Source organism: Salmo trutta, chromosome 14 (genome assembly GCF_901001165.1).
Source record: "Salmo trutta chromosome 14, fSalTru1.1, whole genome shotgun sequence".
Taxonomy (NCBI): domain Eukaryota; kingdom Metazoa; phylum Chordata; class Actinopteri; order Salmoniformes; family Salmonidae; genus Salmo; species Salmo trutta.
The window spans coordinates 65,741,837-65,758,033 of NC_042970.1; the positions used below are offsets into that span (position 1 = coordinate 65,741,837).

Genomic DNA, 16,197 nt, shown 5'->3' on the forward strand with positions numbered 1-16,197 from the left:
CATTTGGAATCGTGTAGTTACCAAAAAAAGTGTTAAACAAATCAAAATATATTTTATATTTGAGATTCTTCAAAGTAGCCACCCTTTGCCTTGATGACAGCTTTGCACACTCTTGGCATTCTCTCAACCAGCTTCATGAGGTAGTCACCTGGAATGCATTTCAATTAACAGGTGTGCCTTGTTAAATGTTAATTTATAGAATTTCTTTCCTTCTTAATGCATTTAAGCCAATCAGTTGTGATGTAACAAAGTAGGGGTGGTATACAGAAGATAGCCCTATTTGGTAAAAGACCAAGTCCATATTATGGCAAGAACAGCTCAAATAAGCAAAGAGAAAATGACAGTCCATCATTACTGGTCAGTCCACCCGGAACATTTCAAGAACTTTGAAAGTTTCTTCAAGTGCAGTCGCAAAAACCATCAAGCGCTATGATGCAACTGCTCTCATGAGGACCGCCACAGGAAAGGAAGACCCACAGTTACCTCTGCTGTAGAGGATAAGTTCATTAGAGTTAATTGCACCTCAGATTGCAGCCCAAATAAATGCTTCAGAGTTCAAGTAAGACACATCTCAACATCACCTGTTCAGAGGAGACTGCGTGAATCAGGCCTTCATGGTCAAATTGCTGCAAAGAAACCGGTGGAAATCTGAGAGTCCAAATGTGAGATTTTTGGTTCCACCCACTGTGTCTTTGTGAGACACAGAGTAGGTGAACGGATGATCTCCGCATGCGTGGTTCCCACTGTGTAGCATGGAGGAGGAGGTGTGATGGTGTGGGGTGCTTTGCTAGTGACACTGTCAGTGATTTATTTAGAATTGAAGGCACACTTAACCAGCATGGCTACCACAGCACTCTGCAGCGATACGCCATCTCATCTTGTTTGCGCTTAGTAGGACTCATTTGTTTTTCAAGAACAATGACCCAACACACCTCCAGGCTGTGTAAGGGCTATTTTACCAAGAAGGAGAGTGATGGAGTGCTGCATTAGATGACCTGGCTCCACAATCACCCGACCTCAACTCAATTGAGATGGTTTGGGATGAGTTGGACCGCTGAGTGAAGGAAAAGCAGCCAACAAGGGCTCAGCATATGTGGGAACTCCTTCAAGACTGTTGGAAAAGCATTCCAGGTGAAGCTGCTTGAGAGAATGCCAGGAGTGTGCAAAGCTGTCATCAAGGCAAAGGCTGGCTACTTTGAAGAATATCAAATATATTTTGATTTGTTTAACACTTTTTTGGTTACTACATGATAACATGTGTGTTATTTCATAGTTTTGACGTCTTCACTACTATTCTACAATGTAGAAAATAGTAAAATAATAAAAACCCTTGAATGAGTAGGTGTGTCCAAACTTTTGACTGTTAATGTACACTCCTGTAGTGGTCTATCACATACTCACTAATGTGGGGCGAGCATTGCTCCCTAAAGTGATACAAATGATAATGACGCTCCAATCCCATGGAACGTTAAGACATTTATATTCTGTGTTAATGATGGATGGAATGGCATCAGGGGGTTCGTATGCGTGAGACGGGAGGGAGCCAATCTAACAGGAGCACAAGATGTAACAGTCCCAGGGCCATCTCATGCCGATCTGCAAGCACTAGCAATCTCCACATGAGGGCGCTGTAACAGAGAGAAATTGGAGGCAGCATTGGCGTAATGAGGTCACTGTACTTCTGACACACACACACACACACACACACACACACACACACACACACACACACACACACACACACACACACACACACACACACACACACACACACACACAGTTCTTACCTCCTCACTGGTAGAACTTCAGCTCCGTGTCCACACAGTCAAAGAACAGGTCCCCCAGTTCCTCATCTGCTGGTATTTCTCCACTGAGCAGGGCTGATATGTCCGTCAGACACTGGCCCTCCAACATCCTCAATGTCTCCGTCAGAGCATTCCCTGCGTCCTGAGGGACAGAAACACACACACACGCAAAAATACACACATGAATGCCCCCCCACACACAAGCACAAAAGACCTGACAAACAGCAATTTGTGAAGTTTATAGGGAATTATAAAAGTTCAAAGTCGGTGATGTACGTAACACAATATCCATCAGTCCATACCCACACTCATCAATGTAAAAAAAAAATATATATATATTTTTAAAACTACTCTATGAAAGTGTAGCCTATTACATTTGGCCGTGGCATATTCGACCCATATTTCATTCTAACCCCTTCTACACGTACCGGGTTGGTCTCCATAGTCTGCAGGGCCCCCTCATGGGCCTTGTACAGGTCGTGCCTGCGGTCCACTTGGCTCTGGAAGCGCGGCTGCTTCCTGACCGGGTCGTCTGGGCCGTACTGTGGGGAGATCACCCTCGACACTGGGGTCACAGACTCAGAGAAGATAAAAGGCTTGAAAACAGACCTGGCAGGACGGAGGACAGCCCCGTAGGAGGAGGAGGAGAGGTGGTAAGGACCAAATGAAACACACAGACACAGAGAAACTCCTATCAAGACGCAGTTTTGCCAAAGGGGGAAATGATGAAGATGAAAAAGAGCGATACAGAGATAAATGGCAAAGAGCGTATCTGAGTCTGAATCTTAAGAAGCACTTCCAGATAGCCTGAGGGGTTCCTGGGCCTGGTTCCAAACCAATCCCTTGCCACTTCTCCTACACCCTTGTTGAGTCCCTCTTGCCAATCTGAAAGAACTGGAAAGGTATCAGCAAAATAGCAACATTACCACATAGCTCTCTGGTAAGCTAAACATTTCTCACACACTTATCCAGCTCATTTAGATTAAACACAAGGAGTAGACAACAAGGGGGTTAGGGTCAGAGTGATTAGTTCGGGACCAGGCCGGTGAGGTGACGCACCTGGAGGGGTCGGGGGTGGCAGTGAGGAAGTGGATGCACGGCAGGCTGGGGTCGCGGGGCAGGATGGACACCATGCTGCCGGTTGTGCGGAACCCCCCAGAGTCCATGCAGATTCCACTGGGCTTGTCCCTCAGGATGGACATCATCACCTCGGCCGTCACAGAACCTAGGGAACCCAGAAAATGTATCGTCTAAGTAGGTTATTAGTCGTCTATTTTTATGGGAAAACTGACCGGAGAGGAAATGGCAGGAGACAGGAAATGGCAGGAGACAGGAAATTACATAGCTAGTTACATGTGACGTACTTTCTATGGTAAGAGGGGATACCAGGCCTTTATTACATGTAATAAAAATAGCTGTATAAGCAATACAGCAACCAAACCAACCATGTATAGTGTTGTTAATAGAGCCTGCTTTAACATCATTTTGGGAGTTTTTACAGTTATAAGGAGTTGAATAAGTTGAATGAGATTAGAATAGAAAGAATAGTCTCCCTCACCATCATGCTGTTGGAGGAGCTGTGTGCCCCCACTGTAGCGCTTCTTGGCCAGTTCCATCCTGGCAGGGGGGTTTTCAGACTTGAACACCTCGTTGAAGCAGAACTCTCCCTCGCCGCTCCACCAACCCTGGGCCTGGGCCACACTCCGTAGCTCTGGGTGCTCAGCCGAGATATCCGTCCCGATGGTCAGCGCATTGGAGATGTTCTTCACCCCCTCTGTGGGAAGCAAAGACAGGTGGGGGGTGCATGGTTGTATGCTGCTGGTAGAAGTTGCTCAGATATGCACAGATATACACAGCTTACCCTCCCACTATCCTAACCATCGGGGTAAAACCACAAAAATAATCTCCTGTGGGCAGATGTTGCTTGTAGACTGAAGAATCTGCAGAGACTGAATGGGATGTATGAGATAAGGAGCAGCATTAGTTCTGGTTTTGGGGGTTTCGTCACTGGTTATTTGCATGTATCATGATTGGGTGAAGGTGGTGCTAAAATTTCTTTGGTTGGTGGGGGGGGGGGGGGGGGGCTTTGGCTGAGAGATTTCTTTATGCGAGGGTGGGGACTTCATATTTCCCACTCTCAATTTCTAACACGGACTGTATGAACAAAGAAATGAATAACTCAGCTGACCAAGTTACGTGAGATTTTACTTCTTAACAGAGATTACAGCCCCAGTGATGTTAGAGCAATTTTCTCACCATGTAACTTCCTGTGCCACCCTCAGTCCCCCCCCCCCCAAAGTCCATTCACACTACAGCTCCCACGGTGTTACAACAGTTTCCTCACCTGTGACTTTCTGTGCCACCCAGAGCTTGCCGGAAGTCTCCAGGACCCAGGCCTCGTTGCGGTCCACCAGGAGGAAGGAGTTGTGGTAGCTGAAGGGCGCCGGGTCCTCCCTGCATGGCCCCCCCTGGCCGTGCTGCTCCAGCAGACCAGTGATCACACTCACCGCCCCCCAGGCACTGTCCGCACGCTCAAGCCCCAAGCTGTCAAGCAATAGAATAGAGTAGAGTAGAGTAGAGTAGAGCAGTAGAAAGGAGTAGAGTAGAATAGAGTAGAGTAGAGTAGAGTAGAGCAGTAGAAAGGAGTAGAGTAGAATAGAGTAGAGTAGAATAGAGTAGAGTAGAATAGAGTAGAGTAGAATAGAGTAGAGTAGAATAGAGTAGAGTAGAGTAGAATAGAGTAGAGCAGAGTAGAGTAGAATAGAGTAGAGTAGAATAGAGTAGAGTAGAATAGAGTAGAGCAGAGTAGAGTAGAGCAGAGTAGAATACCGGTAGAATAGAACAGTGTTTCCCAGCCCTGGTCCTCGAGTGCCCCCAACAGTACACATTTTTTTGTGGTAGCTCTTGACAAACACACCTCATTCAGCTCATTGAGGGCTTGATGATTAGTTGACAAGTTGAATCAGGTGTGCTTGTCCAGGGTTACAATAAAAATGTGTACTGTTGGTGGTACTCGAGGACCAGGGTTGGGAAACTGGAATAGAATAGATCATGAGTAGAATAGAATCAAATAGAATAGAACATTCTGTCTTATATTATTCCACGGACACCACACATACACACAGCTGCGAGGCTGGTAGCAGCATAGGGTCAGCCACAGAGCAGCATAGGGTCAGCCACAGAGCAGAAACCCCTGGAGTAGGTTAATCCTGCTGCTGCTATATCACTGCAGTCAGTGGTACAACAGGACCAACCTGCGGCTGCCATTGCTAACTGTTACAATGATTTGTTCAGCGTTACACTTCAATACGCTCCATGGTGCGTGAGCGTTCTAAAATCCTTTAAATGTTATGCTTATGACAATGTAAAGACAGCTTTATGACATAAGTGAAAACACACTTGGGCCAGATTCAATCAAAACTCCTATAGAAATGTTTCGGCAGTAGGCCTATCTTTGTTTACACGACTAGTCCCTACGCACACATGTAAGTATTAACCTGTGATGAAGGAAGTCTACCTAGTACATTTACTGTAGCCATCTGCTACTGCATAGCCCTATATTGCTTTTCTGACTACGGGCTGACTAAGTATATCTACTTTTCAACAAATTTCCCAATTACATCAATGCATTGATTATTCACACCAAACTTTGAGTGATGTGATTCTGAAGTTAGTAAATTGATTCTCAAAGGTTAGTGCTACCCTATCGTTCCTGGTCCTGGGATCCAACGTTGTCTGAAATAGCCCGGCAAGTCATTCAATCAGACCGCTCGGTCAGGAACCTGGAACCTGACCAAACAGCCAGCCAGCCCAGCCAGCTCGTCTCTCTATCTTTCGGATCGGGAGGTGATTCTGAAGTTAGGATTCCCTTGGCCCCCAAAACAACACTACTGTTTGGTATGCTGGCCTACGGTTAGCTGTGCTTACCGAACCAGGTCCATTCCTAGCAGGGCTTCCCCTGGATCGATAGCTTCGCGGGTCCACACAGCCTCGTTTCCGATGCAGACCCCCTTGTCGTTGGCCCCCATCTCAGCCCCCCACAGCCAGGAAGGCCGGCTGAGGACCACAGCATGGGTGTGTTCTGCTTGGGGGATCTGAATGTACGTGCACTGCAGGAGGTGAGATGGAGACGTACATTGTTGTTCAATTCTCTTTTGTTTTTGATTGTAACATCAAATCTACTGGCAAACCATACCAACACATACTCAGCCAATACCTTAAGCCTGTCGTATAAACCATTGATAACATAAAGGCGTGAAAATACATATATATGATAGTCTATCATTCAAACTTTAAACTTTGAGAATAGTAAATTAGAAAATGTTGATTGTGTATACCAAGGTGGGGTATTTTAGAGGTTTGATAACCCTTCTCCGTTATATTGCCCAGACTGACTGCTCACCAGTGAAAACAACTCTAATCCAATTAGTGATGTTGGTCACAGAGCAAAACACCTGTTGTGACCATTTTTAACATAACTCTGACTACAGGCCTACATACAATGTTCAGAGGGCAGATGGATTTGAGTTCTTTAACCATGCTTCATCCAGGTTTAATCTCATTGAGATCAAATCTCTTTTTCAAGAGAGCCCCGATCCAAGATGGTAGCAGGCTTGTAATTTGCAGCAGGGTCAATCTATGGGGAGAAGTGAAGCTAGGCCTAGCTTACCTCCAGCATGGTCCCAGATGGGTGACTGGTTGCAGGGTAGTAAAGAACCTCCTGGACCTCATCTCTAGGACGGTCTGAGTTCTTCCCAAAAATCACGTGATCATCTTGCGAGCCGGGGGGCAAGGACACAAAGCAGTCACACGAGAGGGGTGGCTCATGCTCTGCCATCCTGCATGAACAAGAGGTCAAACAAACACCATAAATATATTACCAGGAAATACACTGCTATCATATCGGAGGCCAGGAGTTTTTCCTGGTCAGGTCAAATGATCAGGAAAAAGTCCTAGCCTTAGTCATACATCGGTAAATTCAGGAAGACTCATAGTTATGTTGGTCAATAAATTGTAGAAGCGTTTAAGCAAACTCAATAATATACACATACTGTGTATCACTGTCACTATTCACTATCAATTAGTCATGTTTTTACAGTTTTCCCGTTTCATTTCCCACTCTGACTATTGTATATAGCCTAAGAAGCCTATAGAATGGGCACACGTGACATAAGGCATCCATAACTGTAAAGATACAGTATCTTTAGGGAAGTCTCAGGTATAATATGTTCTTCCTGTCAACTTGTGCATTGCCCATCCCCTCTCAAACAGAGCGATAAGGAGGCAGTCTTGAGCACTGCACTTCTCCGTAATCTTTACAAATCCGAATGGTCCTTGTCGTCTCCTTCTTCTTATCAACATGGCTATTTAGTAACGCTATCCTATTATAAAATTCGGAAACATTTGAACCAAAGTGATCGAAGTCTTGTGGAGACATTATATCCTAAAATGGGCTTTAGTCAAACGTTTATTTAAAATAGGGCCTATATAAACCGGTAACGTTAGCGATGTGCCCTTGTCCCTTCCCGGTTTCAGGAGATATCACGCTAAAATGCAGAAATAAACGACTGTCATTTCACTTCAATCCAAGGGTTGGCTGTCATTATAATCTGTTGAGCAATAGGGCTACTGTAGCTACTGATATGTTGCAAATTCCTACAGGAAAATTGTTACCTTTTTAATCGCAAGACCAGACGCGGTAGCAAAGAGAAGGCAGGTTGTAGTGGAGCTACTGTACCACGTGATCGTATCCAAAGGTTGTATTTAAAGGTCTAGGCTCGTTGATTACTTGCTGCAAATACAAAACAGAAAAACAAGTGTATAGCCCTTTTCAACAATTAGCCAACAAATGTTGGTGTAACAAGCACACAAATAAATTGTTCCAAATAAAGTCATTGGAAACATTTCCACATGATTCAAGAATACATCATCACAACTTTTTAGATTTGAGTCCTCTATATTCTATTATCAAATAGACAATTGAATTGCTCAAAAAGAGCATATCCATCCCATCCATGGAATGTAGGCTACACTATAATGATTAATAACCAGTATGTTTTTATTCTCAGCGCGCTAATAGCCTGGTCCCAGATCTGTTTGTGCTAACATGTAAAATCATTGGATGTGCTTGCTGAAAGCCAGAACAACTTCGACAATCCGACATACTTATTATTCTCCTTCTGTTTCCACCTGTAGCCCAAAACTGTAAAAGCAACCAACACCAAAACAACTTTAAAACGTGCAGGCTTGCTGTCTTCAGGTTGTAAGAACAATACTTTTTTATACTATACTATAAAGCTTACCTTTCACACTACAAACACTTTAGCATAAACCCCAATAACTTTTAATGGCCATAGGTTTAAATGGAGAGGACAGGTAAAAAATGGAGCCGCTACTCCTCTAGAACCGTTAAAGCTAGAATCTCCATTCAATCTTTAAGACGTGCAGATGGTCTGGAATTGTGTGCTTGTATACAGCTTTTTGATACTATGTATACTTTTTGAACATAACTGTTTGAAATTTGCATAAAAGCTCCATAGATTTAAAGCAAAATGTGGATTTGCCCCTGCTTTTGAACTGTTTCAGCTACAAACACCAACCCAAAGTTGACATGTGCAGACTGACTCAACTTAGATTGCTTTTCAGAAGATTGTTTATACCACATGTACTTTTTGAACTATAATAATTTAAAACACCAACCCAATGTGGACATGTGCGGACTGAATCAACACAGTTGGTTGCGACCATTCATACTTCATAAACTATAAAGCTTGTTATATCCCATTTCATTTTAAAGGCAGAACGCAGTGTTCAACATTCTAAACTGAAATCACTACCACAAAACTTTCAGAATGTTCAAAATAAAGACCTTTGAGAGCTTAAAAACACATAATATGGCTAATGATGCTATAGTACTCACTCTATCTTACTATACTAGCCCACTATAACCCACTATAATAACTCCAAACCAACAAACCACCCCAAAATAGGTAACTATAACTAACCCATAGCCTATGAAAATCCAATTACTACCAATACTATTCCTACCATTACTATGGCTGTTGCTACCACTACCACTATACTACTATTTCACAACCATAAATACTTCAAGACTTTCAAGTACACAAATTTACTTCAGGAAACGTCCTTTTCTAGTCAATAAAAGTTATCTTTCAAGTACGATTTGAAAACTTATGTATGAAGAACTTTCAAATTTGAGAGTAATTTGAGAGTAAACTCTCAAAAGGCTTTATGTTACTTTGTAAGATAAACAACCAATTGAAAAGCTGCCTTTCTGGATAGGTGGACGTAACCTCAGTGGCCTCAATAGGCCTCCATAGCATGTTGCTGGGTCAGGGGTTTGAACAATGAAACTTAAAGATTCTTTGGGTTTGGTCTGGTATAAAATAAAGGGTTAAACCAGGTAGGAAGTCATTTCAGGAGCAGCGACCAGCAGCACAGTTAGCAAACATGTCCACCACCAACATGAACAGGGGCAAGGTAAGCACTGGGAAAGTTTTGAAAATACATACCAACATTTTTCTAGATTGGTATACAAAAGGGCTCTAGTGCTCTAGCACCACAAACTAAAACATTCATGTTTGACTCATCCCAATATCCTGGTTGCCATTGTGACTGAATAGTAGACTATCTCACATTTCTCTCAAAATGTTTCTTTCATACAATTATTGAATTCATAATTATTCCATTTTATTTTCAGATCGTCTTCTACGAGGACAGGAAGTTCCAGGGTCGTTCCTATGAGTGCAGCAGTGACTGCAGTGACATGAGCTCTTACCTGAGCAGGTGCTACTCCTGCAGGGTTGAGAGTGGCTGTTGGATGCTGTACAACCGCAACAACTACATGGGAAACCAGTACTTCATGAGGAGGGGCGAGTACCCTGACTACATGCAGCACTTTGGAATGAGTGACTGCATCAAGTCCTGCCGCATGATCGCCATGGTAGGTCGAAAATATCTCAGCTTAAAATAGTCACATCTTGTCATTGAAGGTAAAACATATTTTAATGGTCACACTCTCATATTAAACAATGTTCTAAATAAGGATCTCGTCAATGAAAGCTGTACTTTTATCCTAACAGCACAGAGGAAACTACAGGATGAGGATCTACGAGCGAGAGAACTTCGGAGGTCTGATGCACGAGATGATGGACGACTGTGACAACATCATGGATCATTACCGCATGTCCAAATGCCAGTCCTGCAACGTGATGGATGGCCACTGGCTGATGTACGAGCAGCCCCACTTCAGAGGCAGGATGATGTACATGAGGCCTGGAGAGTACAGCAACTTCAGCATGGGCATGGGAATGGGAGCCATGGGCGGCATGAGTGGTATGAGGTTCATTAGCATGAGGCGTATCATGGACTCCTGGTACTAAATACCCGTAGCCAGTAAAGCCATTGAATAAAATAATTCACAAACCTATTAAATCTTTCCCTTTTTTTATGTGACAAAAAATGTGCCTGCTGATTTGTTGTTCACCCACCTGCATCCCTTGTCATATACACTCTCCTACATATGTATTTGGACAGTGAAGCTAAGAATGACAATTTTGAGTATTTTGGATTTGAGATTAAATGTTTCATATGATGCGACAGTACATAATGCCATCTTTTATTTGATGGTATTTTCATTTAGAGCAGGAAGATTCGCAGCAACAACAGAGTGATCAAATGAAGATATTGACGTATGTATGTATCTAGTTGTCACTCATTGTCGTGCAAAACATGCACTAGGCCTTCTATGCAAATTGTTTCAGTGCTAAAACTCTCAATGTTACATCACAGTTGGTGGTCTTGTAGCTGGACTAGACTGTCAGCCTCAGGACACTGACCCTGTCTGTGAGTTTATTTGTTTTGACAATGATACTCGATGGAAGTAGCTTGGCAATACAAAAGGCAACGATATAAACCAGCCAAACAGCATTTCTGAAATTGCTGTCAAAATGAAGTTTAGGACATTGTTATTACATTCTGTAACTAATATGTTTGGCACCAGTAAAGGGGTTGAGTCCATTCCAAGTCTACAAGTCTACAAGTCTCTTCACGCTTTGATCAATAGCTAATGGATTTCCCGTTGTTGCCTAAGCCTAATGTCGTCCACACATATGAAATGATACCTGTGAAAGTGAAGTATAAACACAAACACCTTTAACCTTGAGGTTTTTGGCTTGTGATTCCACTTGTCGTTGAACACTTGGCCATATCAGTGCTCAGCTATGCCCAGCTTTGTTTGGGTGTTGAGTGTCTAGGAAAAAGGATGTCAAAGCACTAAGGTGGTGAGAGGTGTTTCCTTGTGGCACTGTGCAGCACACTTGGAATGTATGTAGAGATGGAGGCAGCAGGCTTGGATTCTTTCAGGTAGACAGCCTGCTATCTAACTGGCTCGACTACCCCCCCCCCCCCCCCCACGTTCTTTCATCTCATGAACCATGCTGACAACCTCTGCACATCCTGTCTGTGCTAAGACACAAACACTAAACTAAAAGCCCTGAAAAGTAAACACCCACCTCTGGCACAGACAGCCACACCCAGTTAACACCGCTCAGACTGACACACACACACACACACACACACACACACACACACACACACACACACACACACACACACACACACACACACACACACACACACACACACACACACACACACACACACACACACACACACACACACACAGAAACACACATGCACACACAGTCAGACACACACTTACGCACTCACGTATACCACACACAGACTAAACAAAACAGACACACTTTATAACAAACAAACACACAGTGGGCGTACAGCCCCCCCCCAAGTCACTCTCAAAACAAACACCGGTTGATGACGTACACAGCATATTTACGTAAGTTAACATTACATCTCTATATTTAGTTGCATTATGATGAACAAAATGGTATTGTAATCTAAAATGTTGCATTTTCTGATTTAGTCCAAATGAATAAAGTGAAAGGCTTTCATTTAATTTTATTTCATCAACAAAAGGTGGGGGCCCTCCAAAATGTTTAGCTATGTAGCACAAGGCTCTTCCCTTAAAGCTGTCTATACAGGTAATTAATTTTTATATAACCTCAATTATGACCAAATTCTTATTTACAAGGGTGCTCTGGCATGTGGCGATGTCAACACACTGACACTCCTGCTAATGGGCGTGAGGGCGGCTATTTTCTCACAGACACGCAGGCACTGCGACAATGCGGCCCTATGGCCCAACCCCAGAGACTGACTACCATCCACCACCTGAACCAAGAGGCCAGCGGCCCGGGAAGATGAGGGGTGTTCTGGCACGGAAACAGCTGGTGGAGAACGGAGAGGACATTAATCTGGAGGGGAAGACAGGATGGCAGGGATGAGAGGTTGGATAATAAAGCCTGGTATTAAGAGCGAGGGGAAGAGGGCCGTGTGTGTGTGTGTGTGTGTGTGTGTGTGTGTGTGTGTGTGTGTGTGTGTGTGTGTGTGTGTGTGTGTGTGTGTGTGTGTCTGTGTGTGTGTGTGTGTGTGTGTGTGTGTGTGTGTGTCTTGTCTGTTCACACTCTTTCTGCACTGTTTATACAACCTAAGACAGGGCAAACAACTCTGACAGCATTTTCTACTAAAGTTACCTCTGATTCTCACTTTCCTCACATTCAGGAGAATAGTCATGATCTAGCTGATTTACAGCTAGAATGTTATGGCTCTGCTTCCTGGCATGATGATTATTTTATGATTCTTTCTGATTTACGCAGCTGTCACACACAGGAATATGAGATTCAAAGTCTTTATCTACAACTGAGATACTTTGGAATGGTGGAATTTGGTTAAAATAAAATGGAGCTCGCCGTACTCCGAGACCAATTCAAGTTCTGGTTTAAAAGGAACTTAAGTGGAGGAGGAGGAGGGGAAGCAGGGCGGCATCAGTCTCTCAGACAGTAATGGCGGCGCCACTGCTGTTTAACAATCAAAGATGGGAGGCGGGGGCTACTGAGGAAGTCTCTCCCCAAAAATACAGGTGTTTGGTACAATCAAAGTAGCAGCTTGCAGAAATGACTGGGTTTGAAGTTGAAAGGGGAGGCAGAGAGCGAGGGAGAGGGGGCTGCTGTGGTGAGTGAGTGTCTAGGTGTGTTTGCATGAAGAAGGGAAGAAAAAAAAACGTGACTCAGTCAGACTCAGAACCCCCGGCAGCCGGTACCTCCTCTTATGGGATTTTGAATAGTAAACAAGGATATAGGAAGTCTACTACTGTACACTTACTGTGTACTCTAGTTGACTTTTTTTTCCCTCAGAGGGGAAATGAGGCTTTACCTGGCCAATCCCTCTGGAGGCTCCAACGGTGATATTAGGCTTTAGCTGAGACACCATTGTAGTTCCCGTGGGACTCACGTAAAACATGCTTCATGGTTGGTTAGTCAATGTTAGGCTACTTACAACAGGTTAGATTTAAATTCGATTTTTTTTATCTCTATGAGACAAATCTGTACAAATAAAAGTTAAATAAGCTATAGACATAAACGAAAATAAACTAGTACACCATAGACATGAACACATCAACTATGAGTACGATTATGATAATAATTGTCTTCTTTTATCATTTGCATTTCTTTTTATTTTTTGTATCCATCTAGACGCCTCTTAATGATACCGGAGGATGAAGGCAACGGTGTAACAGAAAACTACAAAAGATAAGTTCCTTGAATTGTTTATCTCTGGATACTTCAATGAAACAGCTTTAATCCAAGGAGAATGGCCAACAATGTGACAACGACGTGATAGATGATTCATTTCATAGGGATTTGTGGGATTCTTCTGCCGCATTCGACTAGAGAGATTCAGCTATACAGAATGTGCCTCAGGAATAGAGAGCTATATAATCCTCCGAGAGTGTGAATGGATTTACATGAGTTGACACATAGGGTGGATGAGGTCTATAGTGGGTTCTTGGCACCCGGGTTATAGCTGAAGGATTTAAGGTACAAAATTATGGTGTGTCCTGTCCTGAAATGGAGTCTGTGAGACAGTGTACTGTCAGTATATACGATATACTATATATTTACAGTATATGACTAAGCATCTCCAACCAACTGCTAGAGGTTCAAATCCAGCTGTGAACAGTGTATAGGCCTACTAGTAGCTCTACGCCTGGAAGAGGGCGGACCGAATTTTAGGTAAACCACCTTTGACATCTGAACAGACTACAGTTTAAGTACAAGCCCTATCAAATGGTCTTTGATGTCAGTTTGAGGGGTTGAAGGTCAAATCCACGAACATACTCAGACAATTTAGAAACACACACAACCTTATGAAAGACGCTTAAAAGAATGCAACTACTGACAGAAAAGAGGCCAACGTGCCATCTAAACAGATTTAAAACCTTAAGAGAATTTGTAAGCCCCTTGTAATTGATCTTAAATGCACTGTAATTAAATGTTATTAAACAGTCTCTTTTGGAGTTGGAAGAATTTTATTCACAAGGAAATATGCCTGACTATTGAAAGACATTGGTAAACATCATTTAGGCATTGTGTGTGGTCCCCAATTCAGCAACTTGATCCCTCTCTGTGTACATGCGTATCCAGATTAATTTCACTAGTGAGAACGCACACAAGATCAATCCCCTATTGAAAGGAATTCTTTCTGTGTGAACTTTTCAATACAGGTTGGAAAAGATAGTAAGAAATAGAAGAAAAGCCTACATCCCTTATCACTTAGCACGTTTATAGCACGGTGCATGTAGGCTCCAGTTTTCTGTTGTAATACACAGTCAGTCTGTTTTATTGAAACACGCTACGCACATACAGTGCCTTCAGAAAGTATTCACACCCATTGACTCTCCACATTTTGTTGTGTTACAGCCTGAATTTAAAATGGATTAAATTGAGATTTTGTGTCTCACTCTGTGTGCAATAATAGTGTTTAACATGATATTTGAATGACTACCTCATCTCTGTACCCCACACATACAATTATCTGTAAGGTCCCTCAGTCGAGCAGTGAATTTCAAACACAGATTCAACCGTAAAGACCAGGGAGGTTTTCCATTGCCTCACAAAGAAGGGCACCTATTGGTAGAAAATAAAATAAATCAGACATTGAATATCCCTTTGAACATGGTGAAGTTATTCATTACACTTTTGATGGGTATTAATACACCTGGTCACTACAAAGATACAGGCATCCTTCCTAACTCAGTTGCCGGAGAGGAAGGAAACCCTCAGGGATTTCACCATGAGGCAAATGGTGAACTTTAAAAGAGTTACAGAGTTTAATGACTGTGATAGGAGAAAATTGAGGATGGATCCACAACATTGTAGTTACTCCACAATACTAACCTAATTGACAGAGTGAAAAGAAGGAAGCCTGTACAGAATAAAACTATTCCAAAACATGCATCCTGTCTGCAACAAGGCACTAAAGTAATACTGCAAAAGATGTGACAAAGTAACTTACTTTTTGTCCTTACTACAAAGTATTATGTTTGGGGAAAATCCAATGCAAGACATTACTGAGTACCACTCTCCATATTTTCAAGCATAGTGGTGGCTGCATCATGTTATGTGTATGCTTGTAATCGTTAAGGACTGGGGTGTTTTTCAGGATAAAAAAATAAATAGAATGAAGCTAAGCACAGGCAAAATCCTAGAGGAAAACCTGGTTCAATCTGCTTTCCACCAGACACTGGGAAATTAATTCACCTTTCAGCAGGACAATAACCTAAAACACAAGGCAAATCTACACTGATTACCAAGAAGATGGTAAATGTTCCTGAGTGACCGAGTTACAGTTTTGACTTAAATGTGCTACAAACTCTACGGCAAGACTTGAAAATGGCTGTACATGTTTTTCAAAGATTTTGAAAAGCATGTTTTCACTGTCATTATGGGGTATTGTGTGTAGATGGGTATGAAAAAAAACATACATTTAATGCATTTTGAATTCAGGTTGTAACACAATAAAATGTGGAATAAGTTTAGGGCTATGAATACTTTCTGAAGGCCCTGTATCATTCATGGTTATGATCAGGACTTTTTTGTTTTTACTGAAAATGTGAATCAGAGTCAATATTTCATAATTTGATACAAAACAAAATACATCTGTATCCTATTATGTTGCAGTCCAAACCGTAGACACAATGTACAGGCATCATTGATACAAACTCAGAGTTTTAAAAACTGCTGCTTCAGAGAAAGAGAAGAAGATGGCAGTAAGTAAACCACTTCCCGCCGTTCTGTCTGTGGTCTCTGTTTGTCAGTTGATTTGAAGTCACTCCACCAACATGCTGTGACAGGAAAGGAATTAACTGAGAGAGGGAAAAAATAAAAACTTTAGAAGAAGAGGCTAATAAAACAGTGAAGAGCAGTGATGTTGGATTGGATTTATTCCGTAT

At 42.6% G+C, this 16,197-nt stretch overlaps 2 protein-coding genes and 1 long non-coding RNA gene across 5 annotated transcripts; 2 read left to right on the forward strand and 1 right to left on the reverse strand.

Annotated features, from left to right (window-relative positions):
* Positions 1-1,463: 1,463 nt before the first annotated feature.
* LOC115208667 (secernin-2) lies at positions 1,464-7,579 on the reverse strand. Of its 3 annotated transcripts, none has more exons than XR_003881217.1 (9): positions 7,479-7,579; positions 6,475-6,643; positions 5,733-5,914; positions 4,150-4,349; positions 3,364-3,579; positions 2,865-3,030; positions 2,234-2,347; positions 1,788-1,947; positions 1,464-1,628 (listed from the first exon to the last, which is right to left on the reverse strand). XR_003881217.1 is itself a non-coding variant. In XM_029776904.1 (9 exons), the coding sequence occupies exons 2-8, from the start codon at positions 6,640-6,642 to the stop codon at positions 1,792-1,794; spliced, it is 1,269 nt and encodes a 422-aa protein (XP_029632764.1). In that variant the 5' UTR covers position 6,643; positions 7,479-7,579; the 3' UTR covers positions 1,464-1,628; positions 1,788-1,791. The 3 variants fall into 3 exon arrangements, 2 of the variants coding, with proteins under 2 accessions (XP_029632764.1, XP_029632766.1); XM_029776904.1 differs by having other exon boundaries at positions 2,234-2,414; XM_029776906.1 differs by lacking the exons at positions 1,464-1,628; positions 1,788-1,947 and having other exon boundaries at positions 2,284-2,699.
* A 1,696-nt stretch (positions 7,580-9,275) lies between these two features.
* Positions 9,276-10,254, forward strand: LOC115147847 (gamma-crystallin M2-like). Its single transcript, XM_029690118.1, has 3 exons — positions 9,276-9,300; positions 9,449-9,768; positions 9,908-10,254. The coding sequence occupies exons 1-3, from the start codon at positions 9,276-9,278 to the stop codon at positions 10,205-10,207; spliced, it is 645 nt and encodes a 214-aa protein (XP_029545978.1). The 3' UTR covers positions 10,208-10,254.
* Positions 10,255-12,036: 1,782 nt separating this feature from the next.
* LOC115207130 (uncharacterized) lies at positions 12,037-13,486 on the forward strand. Its single transcript, XR_003880926.1, has 2 exons — positions 12,037-12,193; positions 13,439-13,486. It is a non-coding gene; the product is annotated as an uncharacterized LOC115207130 (long non-coding RNA).
* The last annotated feature ends 2,711 nt before the right edge of the window (positions 13,487-16,197 follow it).